This window comes from Nyctereutes procyonoides, unplaced genomic scaffold (genome assembly GCF_905146905.1).
Source record: "Nyctereutes procyonoides isolate TBG_1078 unplaced genomic scaffold, NYPRO_anot_genome, whole genome shotgun sequence".
In the NCBI taxonomy this organism is placed as follows: domain Eukaryota; kingdom Metazoa; phylum Chordata; class Mammalia; order Carnivora; family Canidae; genus Nyctereutes; species Nyctereutes procyonoides.
In genome coordinates, this window is record NW_026575132.1 from 5,752,168 (window position 1) to 5,771,726 (window position 19,559).

At 37.8% G+C, this 19,559-nt stretch overlaps 1 protein-coding gene across 1 annotated transcript in view; it reads right to left on the reverse strand.

Moving 5' to 3' along the window:
• The window catches only part of DNAH7 (dynein axonemal heavy chain 7), a 226,683-nt gene that overhangs the window by 206,301 nt on the left and 823 nt on the right, over positions 1–19,559 (reverse strand). The window contains 5 exon segments of the mRNA XM_055344969.1: positions 1,129–1,309; positions 2,356–2,440; positions 10,451–10,595; positions 11,367–11,475; positions 14,566–14,628. Coding sequence (XP_055200944.1) covers positions 1,129–1,309; positions 2,356–2,440; positions 10,451–10,595; positions 11,367–11,475; positions 14,566–14,628 — 583 coding nt within the window.

Here is a 19,559-nt window from a genome sequence, read left to right on the forward strand (position 1 = left end):
AACCTTGATCCCTTTAAAAAGGGATGGAAGGCCCTTCAGATACTGGCCCCTCCCAAAGGCACCCTAGGTTCCCGCCACCACCACTGCTTGCAGGCCTCAAGAGCCCTTCGCACCATTTTCTTCACTAAGTGCACCCCCCTAGTGTTCAGTCTGTGTTTCAAGAGGGTTCAGGCATCTCTGGAGTCGGTACCGAGTCAGCCGTGAGCTTCTCTCCCTTACAGCATGTTCTCTGTTTCCCTCCTTACCTAGCCTACTGCTCTACCTTGTGATGGTGATTTGTCCACTTCCCTCACTACAACGATGAACTCTTTGGGAGCAGAGATTTGACTTTTTATTTTTATGTTATTTTTATGTCAATGTTTAAGATTGAGTCTTAAATACAGCCAATGCCCTCCCACCCAAAAGGCCCCCCAGACAACTCCAAAACATGAGGATTTCTCCAGCTCTTGAACACGGCGTCAATTATATCAGCTTTCCAATCACACTTCATTGGAGAATTTTTTTTTTTAAGAGTATAGATACAAAGGCCTGTCTCCGGAGATTTTAATTCAGATGGATTAAGAAAGCAGTAGGTCTGGTAAGTCAGCCTTAGAATCTAGTGGTCCGTATCAGGAATCAGCAAACTTTTTATGCAAAGGGCTTGATTATAAAGATCTTCAACTTTATGAGCTACAAGGCCTCCATCACAACTACTCATCTCTGCTCCTGGAGCTCAAAAGCAGCCACAAACCATATGCAAATGAATGCGTAGGACTACATTCCAATAAAATGTTATCACCAAAACAGGCAGTGAGCCAGACCAGATCTGTGAGCTGTAGTTTGCCAACCCCTGGTCCGTAGCAACAATTTTTAATTAATCACCTTCTAACCTGTGAAATCAATAATATTAATGCTAATTAAATGATTAGCATTTTATAATTTCCTCAGTTCTGTCCATTACTGAGTGGATATAACCCTACAAAAAAAGTTTTAAATTTTTTGCTATACTTTATAATGAAACTTTCCTAAGATCTTAGGCAATAAAATAGCAATGCAAAAAAGCAGAATATAATAAATAGTTTCAAGTATAGCTACTAACTTTCAATTAGTAAGACATATTCAAATTAGGAAGGAAAAATACAGGTTTACCTATGGATTTTTTTACACTAAGAAGATAATCTTCTCTCATTTCATCGGATAATACAAGTATGCTATCGGTGAGGACTTTCAGATGTTGGGGGACTAAATTCAAAACATGCTCTAGCCAAGAATCTTCCATTGGGGCTACATGGTCTGTATCAATTCCATGGTGAATGTAATAGTAATATCTCTGCATAAAGAAGATGGAGAAAATTCAGATGGGTTTAGTCCTATAATGAAAGAAGTCTGTTCATCAAAAATAATACTGCTGAGCAAAATCAAAGTTGTAGGAAAACCCAAAGTATTTACAAATCATAAAAAAGTATCTTGTGTAATTCATGGAGACATTATTAAAGATCCCCTAAATTTAAAAAAATATAGGATACTTCATGAAAACTAAAGCTCTTATCTTAGTTCATAACTACAATGTAAAACATCAAGTTTTATTACCAAATATATGATGTGTTAAGAAGAACCCATGCTAAAGCAGAATTTAGTGTCTTATAAATGTGTGAAAATGTGGTAAATTGGTTTTGGGCCTTTTCTTATGGATAATCAAGTCAATCTTACAAACTGCAAGTGACTCAGTATTCCTATACAGTAAGTTCAGAAATCTAGGACAGGATTTAGGAAATTTTCAATCGGCCGATTAATAGTCCATCTTATAATTTTACAGCTGCTATTACATGTGTACATAAAATATTCACTTTAAGACATGATAGTATTAATCTAACAATAGACATTTAACTTTCATATATTTTCATAAATTTTTGCATGTCACCTATTAGAAAAAATCTAAACAAAGTATTTTTTTCAAAATACTTCCAAATTAGCAATGTTCAAGGCTTTGATGTTTACCTTTTTAAAAATTCATCTGTATTTGATATATTAGAATAGTTCTAAAGTTACGATGCTTTAAAATGTATATATTACATAACTAAAATAGTTTCTCATAGAAAAATAAAGACACGTGAAAGCTCTACAAGACTGGGGCTCATTCTCACAAAGGGAGCCGGTAAACTTGAGATTCTTTCATTGTGGTCTCCGATGGCAAGGGAAAGAAGGATTTCCCCCCCAATATTCAATCCAATCCAAGAGCAATTCTGTAGAACTCCCCATTTACTCCTCTGTCCACAGAGTTCCACAAGAGAGGAGCACAAAATAATCTTAAAGCTTTAAAAAGTATCTTCAAGTGCTTCCTTTACATTCAATTATACAGACAAAAGAGCTCATTACCAAGATGTCTTTCTCTATTGAAGATGTGGTCGGTTTTGGAAATGTGCTTTCATCGGGGCTAGCTGAGTCTAAGGCATCTTGTTGCCTAAAAAAAATGATAAACACACTATTCGATTGTACATGAAGGGCAGTTAGAATACACATCAATGGATACACAGTTGACCCTAGAACAACTCAAGTTTGAACCGTGTAGATTCACATACACTTCTTTTTTCAGTACAATGTTGTAAATATATTTTCTTTTATGATTTTCTAAATATTTTCTTTAGCTTATTGTAAAAATACAGTATGTACTATGTAACACAAAACATGTGTAAAATGCCTGTCTGTCTATATTATCAGTAAGGCTTCTGGTCAACAGTAGGCTATTAATCGTAAAATTTTTGGAAAGTCAAAAACTATACGTGAATTTTCAACTGTAGCAGGGGTCAGTGCCCCTAACCACTAAGTTAAGGGTTGACTGTCAAAACATCAGGACTGTCTTCTACTAAATCTTGAGAACAAAATGAATTGTTGAACATTTTATTAGTAGCACATATCACACATATTTGTTTGATACCACATTGCTCCTAGAACCCTTTCTCTTTATTCATAAAGAGATAGTTCTATTGGAAGTGATTGGCAAGACCTAATTCAGAGGCTACATTCTTCTTGATGGGCTTTACTCATTCTTCCTCATTACTCCAAACTCAAGCTCTCTCTTCTTTGAAATTTTATAGGAGTGCTCTTGCATTATTGCTAAAATATGTATGGTTATTTATAAATAAGGGATTTAAAAGAACACCAATAGAAAAGATTTTAGATGTAGTTTTTTAAAAAGACCATTTCTCAGATATCTAGAAATATCCAGTACAAGCTAGCAAAGAGTAACATAGCTCATATGTTCCTGTATATTATTGGCTAACTGTCCCTAAATGGACAATGTTGACGGCTATAATTCAGTTCAAACTCTATACCAGATACAAGCCACATTTTGTGACTTCTCCTGGGACACCATTGTGGAAAAAGACCTAAGTCATATCTTCATGAAAAATAAGAAGTGGTTCTGGGATAGCTTTAACTTCTTTATCATCGAATGTGTCATGCTCTGGATTCCAGCTTCACGTGGGATGGCTACAGGTCAGTGATGCTGTATAATGAAGTATCCCCCCTCCACTAACTGCCAGTGAGTGGGAACCAGAGGTTTACTGATTATCTGTCTGAGATAGTACACTAAGACAGGTGCCACGATGCATCTTCTAAATTATTTCATCTTTTACAAATCCAGGAATAAAATATTCTGTGAACTTTACCATCATTATTTTCAATTATATGGAACAGAGAAAAGAGTCAATTCGAGGTCTCCTTTTAATTCAGAACATAGTAGGTGCTCAATAAATGTTCATCAAGTGAGGGAATAAGGATATAAAAGGAGCAATGGAAGATATTCTGTAGTTGGAGCAAGGAGGGTTAATTATTCTAACTACAAAAGTAGTCTTCTCATTATTTCTGTCGTAATGAGTTACTAATGTGACAGCAAGAGACGTCAGGAATCGGGACATCCACATATAGATTCTGTTACCCTAAAGTGCATGACCCTAATAACTGGGTCGTTCTTTTTTTTTTTTTTTTTTTTTAATGGCAGAAGTGTTCATGTTATTTACCTTGCTGCACCTGGAGAATCCAACAGGCTTCATCCTCTGTGTGAGTAATGCCTGCCTAAAAGAGCGCAGCAAAGTCAGGGTAGATGAGGAGGGAAAAGGTTGGGGGCTACGGGAGTGGCTGCAGAAGTTTCTGCAGTCATAATGAAGATCCTTAGCTCTAAAACTCCAGGTATTCCATCCTAGGGCTACAGGCAAAGATTCTGCTAGTGGGAAACAACCATAAAAACTTTTTATTGATCACCAGTTAGGCCCTCAATAGTTTCCCAGACCTTTTCTCTAATCCTCACACCTATTGTTAGAGGAGACAGAGAAATTATTCCCACTTCACAGATGAAAAACTGAATGTCAGATTAAATAACTTCCCCTTTGTCACGTAGTTAATTAAGTACAAAAAATGAGGATTTGCCCATCCATGTGTGCTTCCAAACTGCCATGCTCTTTCCAGCAGAACAATACTGCTTTCAGGAATAAATCAATATGGGAGACACTTTACCTGACTAAAGAGAAAATATGATGTGCCTTATGTCCTGAAAATGAAAAAATATTGATTTTCTCTTTATTAAATCAATAGTGATTTTGCATCAAGATGGTGGCAAAAACATCACTTTTTCAAGTTTCCTTGTGAAAATGGTAGTAATTTTAACTAATGATTGTAAAGAGACTAGAGGGCCATCAGTTGAGGAGATATTTCAACAAATTTCTGGAACATGAAAAGAAGAGAGGGCAGATAAAACAGTTGAAAACACCATAGGCCCATAACTCAGGCAGGAAGGCAAACAATCTGCCCAGGAGATCTGGAGAAAAGGTTCTGGTCTTGTAGTCAGCAGGCACCAAAGGAGAAAGGAGTAGAATGGCTGAAAATAAGGAATTTGTCTGAACTTTATACAAGCAAATTAAACTTAAGTGAAAATAGATTCCTAAAAAGCAAAAATACCAAACATGACTCAAGAAGAAATAGAAAATCCGAATACATATCAGATAGTAAACTAATTGAACTAGTAATTAATAATCTTCCCACAAGGAGAACTTCAGGTCCAGATGGTTTCAAAAAGTTCTATCCAGGGGCCCCTAGGTAGCTCAGTCAGTCAAGCACCTAGATTGTTGCTTGTTCTTAGCTCAGGTCTTGATCTCAGGGTTGTGAGTTCAAGCCACACGTTTAAAAAAAAAAAAATTCTATCAAAGGACGAAATACCAATTCTACCTAAACCCATTCAGAAATCAGGAGATAAAAACACTTCCCAACTCATTTTGAACCTTAAAGCCAGACACAACAATGAAAGTACAGACCCATATCATTCATTAAGACGACAGACTTAAAAAAATAAAAATAAAAAAATAAAAAATGAAAAAATAAAAAAAAGACGACAGACTTGAAAATCCTTAACAAAATATTAACAAATCAACTCCAGCAACACACAAAAAGCATTATACATAATGACTCCAAGCTTTAACATGAAAGGAATCCAAGCTTTAACATGAAAAGCAATTAATATGACATACTATATTTAAAAATTAAAGGACAAAAAACAAATTTTCATTTCAGTGGACACTGATAAAGCATTTGACAAGAATCCAGCACTCATTTATGAAAACATCTCTCAACAACTAGGAAAAGAAGGATCTTTTTCAACCTGATAAAGGGTATTTTTAAAACCTACAGAACATTCTGCAAACATATGAAAGACTGAATGCTTTTCCACTAAGACTGGGAATTCCACTATCATCAATTCTATTCAGTAAAATACTGAGAACCAAACAAGTGCAAAATGGAAAGTGAGAAAAATGAAAGGCATCAGAAAGGGGGTAAAAGCTGTATTTGCAAACAACATAACTGTATATATAGGAAATTCCATGGAATCTTTTAAAATGCTGCAGAACTAGTAACCAAGTTTATGAAGGTCTTAGGATGCGAGATCAATAAGTAGAAATCAATTGATATTTCCTATATGCTAGTAAAGAACACTGAGAAAAATAATTCCATTGACATAAAAAAAATACTTAAGATATTTTTAAAAGAAATATAAGTTTCAAAAAAAAGAAATACAAGTTTCATACATTAAAAAGTACAAGACATTGCTAAGAGCAATTAAAGAAAAACTGAGTAAATGAAGAGAAATAACATGTTTATGGGCCAGAAGACTCAATATTATTGTAATGACATCCCGAAATTGACCCACAGATTCAATGCAATGACTACTAAATCCTAGCAGGCCTTCCCCACCCCTCTACCCCCCAGAAACTGACAAGCTAGTCTTCAAATATGTACATATGAAAATGCAAAATACATAGTATTGTCAAAACAATTTTGAAAATGGCTAATAAATGTTGTGGACTTAAACTATCTATTTTCAAAGTTTACTATAGAGCTCAAGTGATCAAGACAGCATGGTAGTGATGTAAAGAGGGACATAAAGACCAATGGAACAGAAATAGAACCCCATATATGGTCAAATGATTCTTGACAAAGGTGCCAAGGTAATTCAATGAGAATAGACTTTTCAACAAAGGGGGTTGAAACATTTGAATATCTATATGGAAAAAAAAAATCAAACCTCAACCTTAGCTCATACCAAGGACATGCCATTAAACTAAATCATGTACATAAATGTAAGAGCTGAAAGTATAAACCTTCTAAGAAAACATGGGAGAGAATCTTGTGATAGGAAAGGATTCTTAGATATGACACCAAAAACATCAAAAAAAGAGAAAATTGATAAATTGAGCTTTGTTAAATTTAAAGCTTTTACTTTCCAAAAAATACCACTTAGAAACTGAAGAGATAAGAGAAAGGGAAAGAAAATATTTGCAAAGATAGATCTGATAAAAGATTTTGTATAGGAAATATATCAAGAACTCTTAGCATGTATCAATAGAAAGCTAATCCAATTTAAAACAGGCAAAAGATTTAAATAGACACTTCAAAGAAGTTCTGTGAATGTCAAACAACCACCTATGATCATTAGGCATTAGGGATCTAGAACTTAAAGCCATAATGAGAGAAAATAATACATCTACTAGAAATGGCTAGAATAGGCAAAACAAAACAAAAACCAAGGATGTGGAAAAACTAGAAACCCCTTCTCACACTTGGAAGACAGTTTCAGCAAAGTCTTTGAAAATTAAACATATCCTACTATACAATCGAGCATTTCTACACTTCGGCATCTACCCAGGAGAAGAGAAAGCACATCCACGGAAAGTTCAGATGTTCAGAGCAGCACTCTCCAATAGCCCAAAACCAGAAACAATAAACAAAATGAAAGGATTAAAAAAAAAAAGATTTTATGTATTTGAGAGAGCATGCGAGCAGGAGCAGGGGAAAGTGAGGGGGGCTGGGTAGGGAGAAACAGACCCCTCCCACCCTACCCCACCCCTTAGCAGGGAGCCCAATGTGGGGCTGATCCCAGAACCCTGAGATTATGACCAGAGCTGAAGGCAGCTGCTTAACTGCCTGAGCCACCCAGGCATCCCCAATGATTTTAAAAACATACATATTGTATGATTCCATTTAGATGAAATTTTAGAAAAAGAGAAAACTATAAAAACAGAACACAGATCAATGATTGCCTGCAGCAACCAGTAACAGAGAATTGAAGTGTGCAGACTTTTTAAACAGATGATAGAAGTATTCTTAATCTAGATTTTGGCTAAGGTTGCACAGCCATAGAAATTTACTGAAATTCATTCAGTTGTACATTAACCTGGATGATTTTAACGGTATGTAAGTTATAGCTCAGTAAAGCTGTTTTTAAGCCTATCTAAAAGGCTTTGAAAAATAAAGTGTTCAGGAAAAAAAAAAGAGAGAGAGAGAGGTTGACAAAATACAAACAGATTGCAAATAAAGTAATGATGAATAGAGTGATGTAGGCTTCTTGTCAACAATAATACATGTCATGGTGGCTACAGTTGATAGTATTATATTTGATGATGGAAATTTGCTAAGAGAGTAGAACTTAGGTGCTCTTAAAAAAAACTAAACATGTGAGGTGATGGATGTGTTAATTAACTTGATTATGGGAATTCTTTTACAATATATACATATACTCTCACATTGCAGACTTCCAATATATTTTAATTTTATTTGTCAATTATACCTTAATAAGGCTGGGGGATATAATACATGCCAAAAAATACTGGTTCATATTTTACAATCTAATGTTTTCAGATGTAAGGTAAAAATCATGACTATCATTTAATTTTGTAGCCAGCTTCGTCATTAATTCAAGAATAAGAACAAAACAGAGAACTTTACAGAGACAAGAGTCTCAACTTTACTCTTCATAGATCCTTACTGAAACAACTACATGAGGATGAACGTCGGCAAAAAAGAAAATGCACCCACAAGTGAAGAGTGGAGTACAAAGAAAATTGTCTTTAGAAAAAAAAGTTTTATTTATTTATTCATGAGAGACACAGAGAGAGGCAGAGACACAAATAGAGGGAGAAGCAGGCTCCATGCAGGGAGCCTGACACAGGACTCGATCCCAGGACCCCAGGATCATGACCTGAGCCAAAGGCAGACGCTCAACTGCTGAGCCACCCAGGCGCCCCCCAGAGAATTTTCTAAAGAACTAGAAAACACATTAGTAAACCTGAGTGTTAAGGGGAAAAAGTGTGGGGAATTTAAGGACTTGGCAGAATGAAAAGTATTAGAGAAATATTGGTAGAAATAAGATGAAGAATGATCACATGGAAAATGCAAAAGAAAGTTAAGAGCTAAGTTAGAGCGATCCAAGACCCCTCTGTGTTATTCAGGGGGAAGTCTGATAAAAATTGAATTTTAAACTTTAAGAAGTATAAACTGCAATATGAGGCTTTAAAAATATGATGGTAACCACTAAAAGAATAGAAATGTTTGATAGCTATTAAGCCAATAGAAATAAAGGGAGAAGAGAGAATTTGATTCAATAGAGAAAAAAAATAAGCCAAGGTAACATATAGTAAATAGAAAGTACAAAATAAATTGGTAGAAGCACGTATATATAAGAAATACCAACCACTACAAATGGGATTAGATGTGCTATTAAAGCATAGAAACTCTAAAATTGAATTTCACTATGTCCAGCCATATCCTGTTTATAAAAGGCATAGCTAAAAAAAGTGACATAAAATGGCTAAAAGGAGACTGCTGTTTCTTATAATACAACAACAAAGATAATCTGAAAAAAAAACAATTCCACTCCATAAATATTGGATAACAAGACACATTCCTTTTGAATGCATAGCCGAGCTGACAAAAAAGAAAGGAAACACTAGGAGTTTAAAAAAAAAAAAAAAAAAAGGAGTGGCAATCAGCAAAACCCTGAGGCCAGGCTGCTCCTCTAGGGCCCAGGGCCGTGGACTCTAAGGCCCACGCAAATCAGGAGGTCAGGTTCTGAACAGAACTGAGAGAAATGGAGAATTCAAAGTGAGAACCCCTCTATGAAGCTGAAACCCAGGACGGGCTCTACCCTCAACCAGAGAAGGCCCAGAAATGACAGGCACAGGAAGTGGCTTCGAGAAACATCACCATCTGTCTCGGCCAGATTTCTGGGTAGAAAAAAAAAAAAAAGTTGCTCCCAAGGCTTTGCAACCAGAGGCCTACCTGACCCTTGGTCTTGGGTTTTGATTGTACCCTGTTTGTGGGATGTGAGTGCTTAGCCCAAACAAGCAACGTAAGTGGGCCAAGCTGGTAAGACTCCAGTGGCCACCAGGGAAGGCAAACTCCAGACCACTCTAGCAGAGGCTCACACCCACAATCCGGCTGCATGGAGCTCCCACAAAATCCCCTTTTCCTTTGTAAGCACACAGTAAGCACTGTCCCCCCTTGGGGATCGCCATGGGGCCAGCCAAGTACCATATGGGGACCATAACACAGGGTTCCGCGGGGTAGCTATGATGCAACATGTCATGAGATCATGGCCACAGCTCGCTGTGTGGGGGCCTCAAGAGTCACACAGAAAGGAAGAAGAGGCAAAGCAACCAGCATGAAGCAGTGAGGAAAAGAGTGAAGAAGAGTCAGTGACTTGGGTTCACTTTATCCTTCGTAAATGGACCTACAATTCAGGGCGAGCCTGGCCCTGTTCACACTGCTGATCACTTCATCCTAATTCCTCCTTTTTCTGGACAAGGAGACCCCCGATACCAGAGAAGGTGCCACATCGCCTGAGTTGATGAGATGAGGGGGGAAAAGACTGCCCAGATCTCCACCACCGTCGTGCCCTCACCAGTACCCCAGCCTTTCTGCTCTCCCAGCCAACATTGGGATTAACATCAGGACCTTTTCAGCTCATGATATTTCAAGGAGGGACACAAGGTGAAGCTCCATCTTTCAATCTTTATGTGTACCCTGACCTCACTCCAACAGGCTTTAAGGCGTTCTTAGAGGTGCACAGAAATTTTAGACTTTTAAATAAAAAGTTCCTCTGGGCTCTACTGAGGGGGGCACACACTGATTAGCTTACAGGACTTACATGATGACGTTAACAAGGGTGCTTCTAAAGTTTTCTCGTTCTTTATGTAGAGATTTGCTCTTGGCTTTCGAAGTAGGTGGTCCAGCATAATTATCATTTTGATCCCGTATTTTGCCCTTTTTTCCAAAGTGTTCCATGTATTCAGCTTGAATTAAAAAAAAAATGAGTTAGTCATTTTAAAAGTAAGCTGGATCATGTAAGTGGTTAGAATTAAATGCTAATGCACTTATCAAAAAAAAACAAAAAAACTACACACTATAAGTTCTCAAGTAACCATAAGTACAGTTAATCTTCTTTCAGTATTAGGAAGTTAAACTACTCTTGTTTTATATCATCATAATAGAAATCTCTGTTTCAAGGATATTTAATTAATATATATTTTGATTAATATGCTAATAAACTTTAATTTTCCACTGATTTGCATAAAACCTTTTTAAAATGAAGATTAAAATTATAATTAAGAACAGAATGCAAAACTATCTCAGAAAATTTAAAGAACCACGATGAAAAAAGTGTTAATATTCAATGTAATCAATCTGATGAGTCAAAAAAATAAAAAGTACAAAATGTGAAAATGAGTAATTTGGAAGCAACATTTACAACTTATTTAACTCCCTCTTAGAAAAAAAAAAAACTTCTTAGTCTAATGTAGAGAATTCTGACTACACTAAATCAAAGTTTTAATATAAACACCCTCCAATTCTTAATATCACCTTTTATAACGTTTACAACAGCCTGAAATAATTAAGAACTGGAATCAATTATTTTATGAGGGAAAACATTTGGGATAAGTTTTTCTACTTGGTATCAATGTCATTTCAGTTTTACGATTTCACTACTCCGAACTAAATGTAGGATTTTTTTTTTGTCCCCTCTCGAAAATGTCCTTAAATCTAATTTGGAATAAAGTTCTTACCATATGACTGTTCATTTTTAACAGTAAACTGTTCTGGAATATCATCGTCCTGTTTTATCCTCAAATGGAATGATGGAGCTGCCTGCTGCCACTGGGGCCTTGTACTTACCTGAAATGTGAAATTTAAACAGCATTAATAAAACAAGATTGGGGTGGGGGGAACCTTTTCTCATAAAATGCGTTTTTATAAACACACACATTTTCTCAAACAAATCAGGGCATTGGAAAGAAGGCACACTCGGCAGCAAATCTTATTCAAGCCTGTGAGTGGCTGTAGTGTGTGACATTTGTGACATTATTGAAGGCTCTGTGCTGGTGTGGGGTGGGCAACTCTTCCTCAACACTGGGGTGCTGGTTCCCCAGAGCCTACTCACTCCTCAGTGTTGGCAATGACTTTTAAGCCTTCCGTCTTAATGAGAGGAACACTCTGCAGGTCTCCAACGCTAATGAGCTTCTCTGCATTCTAGCTGCAAAAGACCATTCTGTTCTCATGGCTTTGAGTGGCTCTAGATTTCTCTGGCACCTTGCAAATCTATTCCACAGCTTAAGGCAGGGTTCGTGAATTCCTATACCTACAAGAGCCAGGCGGGTGCCCTAAAAGAAGGCTAGTGATGAGAACTAATTGGCTCTCAGCTTCAGTGCTGGGAAATGATAGAGGGTGGTGGGGACTGCGGCAGATGGCAAGATACCCAGGTCTTCTAAAATGACAGCAAAAATGAGCTCAAGCCCATTATTGCAATACCAGAACACACATCCACCGCTGCTGGGATCTCGGACTCTTAATAAACCCAGATGGGTGGGTTTTACTAACTTTTAAAAAAAGACATTAGTTATTTGAGAGCAAGAGCAATCACAAAGGGAGATGGAGGGGGGGGCGAGCAGACTCCCTGCTGAGCCCAGAGCCCCAGGCGGGCCTCAATCCCAGGACAGATGGGTGTTTAAGGTCAAAATTACGTTTTACTGACAACGGAGTCTGCGTCCTCCTTTCAGATCCAGGCCAACTTGAAAGCCCATTCTCGCACTGGCTTCTTCTTCCTAGTTTTACTCTGTCCAATCTTCTACTCCTGCTTTCAAATAAACTTACCATACACAAGTCCTCATGTCGGGCTCCTCTTTCACAGGAAAACAAGCTAAGACAACTTAAAAATCAATGGTCTTCCCTCCTCCTGTCTGCCCTACTGTTTCTGTACTCTTGTCTTTCTCTACCAAGGATTTAGGATTTGCGGGAACACTATGAGCGAGGGGTACAAAAAGGATCAAGTCACCAGCTGGGACTGGGAGCTACCAGTGCCAAGTTATCCTTGATTTCAACTACAGGGATCACGTCCAGAAGCATGAATTTCTGGAATGAAAAAAAAATCACTCTAGGTCTCAACTACTGCTAGAAAATCTCACCCAGGTGCAAACCTTAATATTCAGATGAAAATACTTTGCTGTTTTCATCAGTGAATTTTTAAAAACATCTCTTAGAAATATTTCCTTCACAACACACGAAACTGAGAATGCTAAAAAAAATATTAAGATACAAATAAACATAAAGCCAGGTTGAAAGCAGCCAACAAATGCATTTTAGACTATTAGATGCCACCAACAGGAAAGGATTATTATACAACCTAGCCACTGAATAGTAAATAAGAAAGTTAGGTTTATATTTCTAAACCCATATGCTAACAAGACACACACACTAAGGGCCTTTTTTTTTTTTTTCAGTTTAAAAATGTGTTAGGTTTAAAAAAAAATGCCTATTTTACCCTTGTCCTTTAAACTAGAAAATTTACGGTTGATTTTATAGAATGAGGGAAAGCATTCTATGGCTCCATTTTGCAGAACTTGGCATGATCAACTGGCATCATCCATAAAAACCTATTTTTAATTAAAATTTGTATTTTTTAATATTCAGGGTAACATTTAAGAATATTAACTCAAGTTTCCCAAGAGAAAAATTGCTATCCATTTTCAGTTATCAGGAATCTTCCCTACAAAAAGCCACACAAATTCAATTTTATACTCGGTTTGTAGCTTTTAAATTATCTTTTAAAAAAATAATGCTTTAGATAAACCTTGAAAACATTATGCTAAATAAAATAAGCCAAGCATCAAAGGATAGGCACTGTATGGTTCCACTTATATGAGGTACGTAGAATGGTCAAATATGGAAAGTAGAATGCTAGCTGCCATGGGCGGGGGGACAGCGTGGGGAACAGAGAGGTATAATGGATGCAGAGCCTCACTTTGCAAAGATGAGAATTCTGGAGATGGATGGTGGTGATGGTTGCACAACCATGTGAGTGTACATAATGCCACCGAACTGCGGTTCAATTACAAATAATTAAAATGGTAATTTTATGTTAGGTAAATTTTATCGCAGTTAGAAAAAAATATTGTTTACATTGAACCTCCACTTAAGCTCCACTTCCAGAAGTCACAAGAGCACAATTCAAAAGCATTAAGCTCAACATAATTACTAGTAAAATCATGGGTAAAAATCTATTACAGTGAAGTATATTGTACCCAGCACTTACCAATTGAAAATGCCTCTGAATTGCTTCTACCATAGGACAATGATAATTTATAATCATAATTTTTTTAAAGATTTTATTTATTCTTGAGAAACACAGAGAGGCAGAGACGTTAAGTAGAGGGAGAAGCGGGCTCCCTCTCAGGAGTCCAATGTGGGGACCCTGGGATCACGCCCTGAGCCAAGGGCAAATGCTCAACCACTGAGCCAGGTGCCCCTAATCATAATTTTTAGAAAGGATACCAAGATCAGAGGCCTCTTCTGCGGCATAGCATTTCGGCGCTGGATGATGTAGCTCAAAGAAACTCCTTTCATTCTCAAACTCAGAAACACCAGCTCAGAAAGATAAATGACCCTTTCAGATCCTGAGGCTGCTAGTGACAAAGCCGTAAGCTGAGGCCTCATTTCCTGACTCCAACTCTGATAAACTTGCTGCTGTTCCATCTTGGAAATTCCCTTATCCAGAATATTGAAATACTCTCGACATACTAGAAAATTATAGCTTACAGTTAGTTTAAGATTGTTCTTTTTCCTGATATGTGCTCCTTGTAGAATTTCTCCAACAGAACATAATCAAATGGAGCACAAAATTCAAAATCAGATGCCCAGTTCCTTATTTACAAGTTTGAAACCATGTTTTCAAAAGGGCAGAGATCCAATGATAGAATGTAGGTAAGTTACCGTAGCCAACTGTGGTAAAACTCTTCCTGGTATCTTGGGTTTTTCTTTGGTGGCTGACTTATCCTGCATGAAAACACGAGAAAAACGGTTTACTCTTAATGTCACAATTGATTCACTCAGCCAATTTTACAGAGGGTCTATTATAAAGTAAAGCACATTATCTAAAACACTTAGAGACCTATTTCCATTACTTCTACATTTCTCCATGCTTGTCTTTGAAGGACTTCCTCTGTAGCAAGGAAAGAAAGGAAAGTGGCATCCCACAATACTTAGAAAGCTTTAAAGAGTGGGCAAAACTTTTTATCCATCACATCTTTGGAGAATGGATCTGAACCTAGTGACTGTCAAGGGCTTACCCAGCTCTACTACCCGTCTCTATCACTGAAATAGCATTTTTGTTCCATTGACAACTGTGATGCTCCACTTCCTACGGTAAAAAGGCATTCTAAAAAAAAAAAAAGGCATTCTAATGTGCTCTCCAACTGCCATAACTTGTACTTTTCAGAGAAAAAGTGTTGCTGTCTCCTTTGAGTAGAAGATAAGTGCAGGGTAGGAGTTTCATCCATGTAAGAGGAAGCGCTGTTGAGAATGCTACTTTGATCTGTAAAACAGGACGCATGCTGTGGCCACTCAACTCATTGCCTCTCAGCATCAGATCTTTACTTTTAACCCAGTTTGCTGGTCCAGTGCATAGCTCTTTCCCAAACATAATTAGTAGGACTTTCACTCTCAATGGCATCTAGGTTTGGATGAGAAATTCTCTTATTTATCATGCAAGGCCATTCAAAGAGTTATTTCATAAATGGTCCTGGCAGCAGTAAACAAGGTATATGAAGAAGACCCTAGGGTAGGCAGTGAGAATAGTTTAGTGGCTTTTTAAAATCTAGGCAATGGGAGATATGGGCCTTGATTTAGAGAAAATACTAGAACCTGAAGGTCACCATAGCGTTCTTGAACACACGGTTTGATCATACTGTTCCCTGGTCAGAAACATCAAAAGCTCCCTATTAAAGCAGACAAGTCTTCATCACCTTGGTGTTCAAAGCCTCTTCAATATGCCCCAAACTACCTCATTTTCCAGCCTCTCTTAGCTACTCTGTAGCCATATGACCCCTGCTGGCTCTTGAAATGTGAGCACTGACAGGACATATATGAGCTGCTGTGCTTCTCCAGGCTCTCCTGCCCCTGTCACTGGAGTGGGGGGGCTCCATGTACCCACTGACATAGCTAGAAGGTGGAAGAGGACTGCCTGGCCCACATCAGACTTCATGCGACTAAAGGCAATCTCTGTTGGGTTAAGTCTCTAGAACATGGGAGTCTGTTATATTAGCTAGTATTAACTATGCTAACAAACTGACCCGCCAGTATGCCTCTTGGTCTTTCCTTGTTACAGTCCAGTTCTTTCTTCAGGACCAAGGTCAAAAGTTTAGATTTTTCTCTTTTAGCTCCAATTGAATATGCATCGCATGCTTTGGGTAATTCTTATTGTTTAAATTCTGTCTGAAATATAGTTTGTGTATGTGTGTCCTACTCTCCTACCCCCTCAATCTCAACCTATTAATTCAGTCTTACAGAACTGAATAAATGGGCTTTTTTTTTTTAAGATTTATTCATGAGAGACACAGAGAGAGAGAAAGAGAGGCAGAGATACAGGCAGAGGGAGAAGCAGGTTCCATGCAGGGAGCCTGATGTGGGACTCGATCTCGGATCCTGGGATCAGGCCCTGAGCCAAAGGTAGACGCTCAACTGCTAAGCCACCCAGGTGTCCCAAATCAATGGGCTTTAATTTTAATTTTGTCTTAGAAAAAATTAAAATTGGCTAACCAAGCTCTAAGAGAAAAAAATGTAACTGAAGAAGAAGAAGAAGAAGAACAACAACAACAACAACAACCACCAACAACAACAACAAATTGCAATGAGCTTCAAACAGTATTCACCAAAGTACATCAGATTAGGTGAATGTTTCATGTATGTCCAGTGCTGTAACACGAATATTTTCTACAATTCCTAGTGAACCACAGGATGTGGAGAAAAACATGAGCATGAAATTTTTTTAAGGTTTTATTTATTTATTCCTAAGAAACACACAGAGAGAGAGAGGCAGAGACACAGGCAGAAGGAGAAGCAGGCTCCTTGTGGGACTGATGTGGACTCGATCCCAGGACCCCGGGTCACGCCCTGAGCCAAAGGCAGATGCTCAACCACTGAGCCACCCAGGCATCCCAGAATGAAATTTTCAAGCTAAAATGTGCAACAGGTGTTCTCAAAGTAGAAGGCTGTCCATTGAGAAGAACGAGGGAGCAACAAGAATGAAATTGGAGACAATAGAGAGGAAAGGTTGGGGATATGTGTTCCAAGTGACCTGGAACTTTCACACCAAGCCTCCTACACAAACCCTCACACACCTGACTTAAGACCTCTACACCACCCATTCTGCATGCTGAGCTGTCAACGCCGATCTCCTCACCACCCTGGGTAAGCGGTGGTGAGGGCCTTTTGTTTCCCATAGTGAAGTGCACAATGTGTGCCTAATAGAATATTTTATACACAGTTCTCTGACCAACCAAGAAGAGCAACCACACATAAGCCAGAATAACATCTAAGGTTGTTCTTCAATAAGATTAGAGGGGTGGTTTTTGAACAAGATCTACATGTTTTTGCTGATTAGCAATTCTGTTTTAGTCTGCAGTTTCCTGTCCGATGATGACCTAGGCATATGCCACCCTTTCCCTCTTCCTTGGCACTCTTGTGAGATTGGCCCTAAGGGACTTCCAATGACAAACTCGTGCCTCACCTCCTTTCCCATCCTTCTGGTGTCACCTCTGATTCCACACATGGCTCTCACGAACAGTTATCATCTACCTTCATTTATATAGGAATGACAGTGTTTCACCTCAAGAAAACGTCTTTTGCTTTCCACTGTGGGGTTTCTCCAATGCCATAGACTGGGACTCTCAAGGTAGCCCCTTCTGCACCTGTGTGCAAGCACACACACGCACAAGTGACCAAAAGGGGGTGAAAGTTAACACTCTCAGGAGGAATCGCCACCAACGTAGGATGAGGGGCTGATGGATAAATACTACTCCCTAATCATACCAAGTACACGATTTCAGGGAGCATTCAATAAACTCCAGATGATGGCAGGATCATCCCAAGTTCTCTAACGTGGCAATGAACTTGCTAACACATCCTCAGTTCGCTTTTTCTTCTTCTTACTTTTACTCTCCCCAATCTCTTATTCCTGCTTCCTGGGATCACCTCCCAAATCCTTTTTTCAGGCTTCCTTTCACAGGAAAACAAACTGAGACAACTTAAAAATGCCCTTCCCTCCTTCTGTCTGCCCTTCCCTCCTTCCACTCTCATCTCGCTCCATAAAGGATTTAGGATTTGTGAGAGTGCTATGAGCAAGATGTGCAGAAAGTATGAGAATCCAGTCACTAGGTCATGGACATGGGGAACCACCAGTGCTGAGTCACCCCTGATTTCAACTACAGGGATCATCTCCAGAAGCATGAACGTCTATAATGAAAAATCACTCTAGGTCTTAACTATGCTGGAAAAATGTCACCCAAGTGCAAACCTTAATATTCCAATGACAATATTTTTAACTCGGACTATTTAAAAAAATTTTTTAATATTATTTAATAAGATTTTATTTTTATTTGTAAAAACCCAAAGGATACAAAGAAAATTGGTAAGATACAGTCAAATAAGAACACAGTATATATTTTAAAACAGGCAACAAAATCATTTTGGACAGTTATATGTCTCACTGGCTAGAAAGGATTAGTCATCTCAGCCACTGAATATTTATTAAGTAAATTTAAATTTTGTTGATATTTCCAAGCCTATATACTAAACATAAAAAAACAAATGGCAATTTGTTTTTCAGTTTTAAAATTTGTTGAATTTTTAAGGGAAAAAATGTCTATTTCAGATCTTTGTCTTTAAAAAACAGATTTTTGCAGAACTAAAAAAAAATGATGCTATGATTTTATTTTATAAAACATGGTGTGATAATTTTGACATTATCAACATAAACAGGTTCACAATTAAAACATGTACTTTGAAATGTTCAAGAACATTCACCTGCAAAATTTCATGCGAGATTTTTAAGCTGAAAGCAGCTTTTATTTCAAATTATTAGGGATCTTCTCTGCAAGAAGAAATCCAGATTTTATAGTTTATTCTGAGTTTTTTTAAGATTTTATTTATTTATTCATGAGAGACAGAAAGAGAGAGAGAGAGAGAGAGAGAGGCAGAGACACAGGCAGAGGGAGAAGCAGGCTCCATGCAGGGAGTCTGACGTGGGACTCGATCCCGGGTCTCCAGGGTCAGCCCTGGGCTGAAGGCAGCACTAAACCGCTGAGCCACCCAGGATGCCCCAGAGTTTTTAAAAGATGTTTTAAAACAAATAATGTTTGCATTGAAATTCCACTTACACCCAACTTCCAGCAATCACAAGAGTGTAACTCTATGGCATTAAACTCAATATAATTACTAGACAGTAAATTTTAATGCAGTAAAATCTAATGTTTCTAATGCTTTATCAACTAAAAATGTCTATTAACTGCTTTATCCACAGAACAATAGTAATTTAAAGTCAAAATAATGACAAAGGATGCCAAGATCTAAGAAGTCACATTTTAGCGCTGGAAGAGGCATCTCCTCAAAGATCATTAAGTTAATTCTTCTCATTTTCAGACTTAGAAACTGGGGCTCAAAGATGTAAGTGACTTGACAATAGTCACAGAGCCATTAGTGACAAAGCTATCACCTAAGTCTTCGCTTCTGGATTCTAGTACTGCTTCTGCTGGCCCATCTTCACAGTTCTTTTATTCAGACTACTCAAACATTCTGTGCATACAGTAATTATAACTTATAATTCCTTTATTAAGCTAGTTATTTTTCCCAAGATATATATGTCATAGATGGTATCCATCAGAAGAGATTGAAATGGAGTACAGAATTTAAAACCAGAAACTGAGTGACTT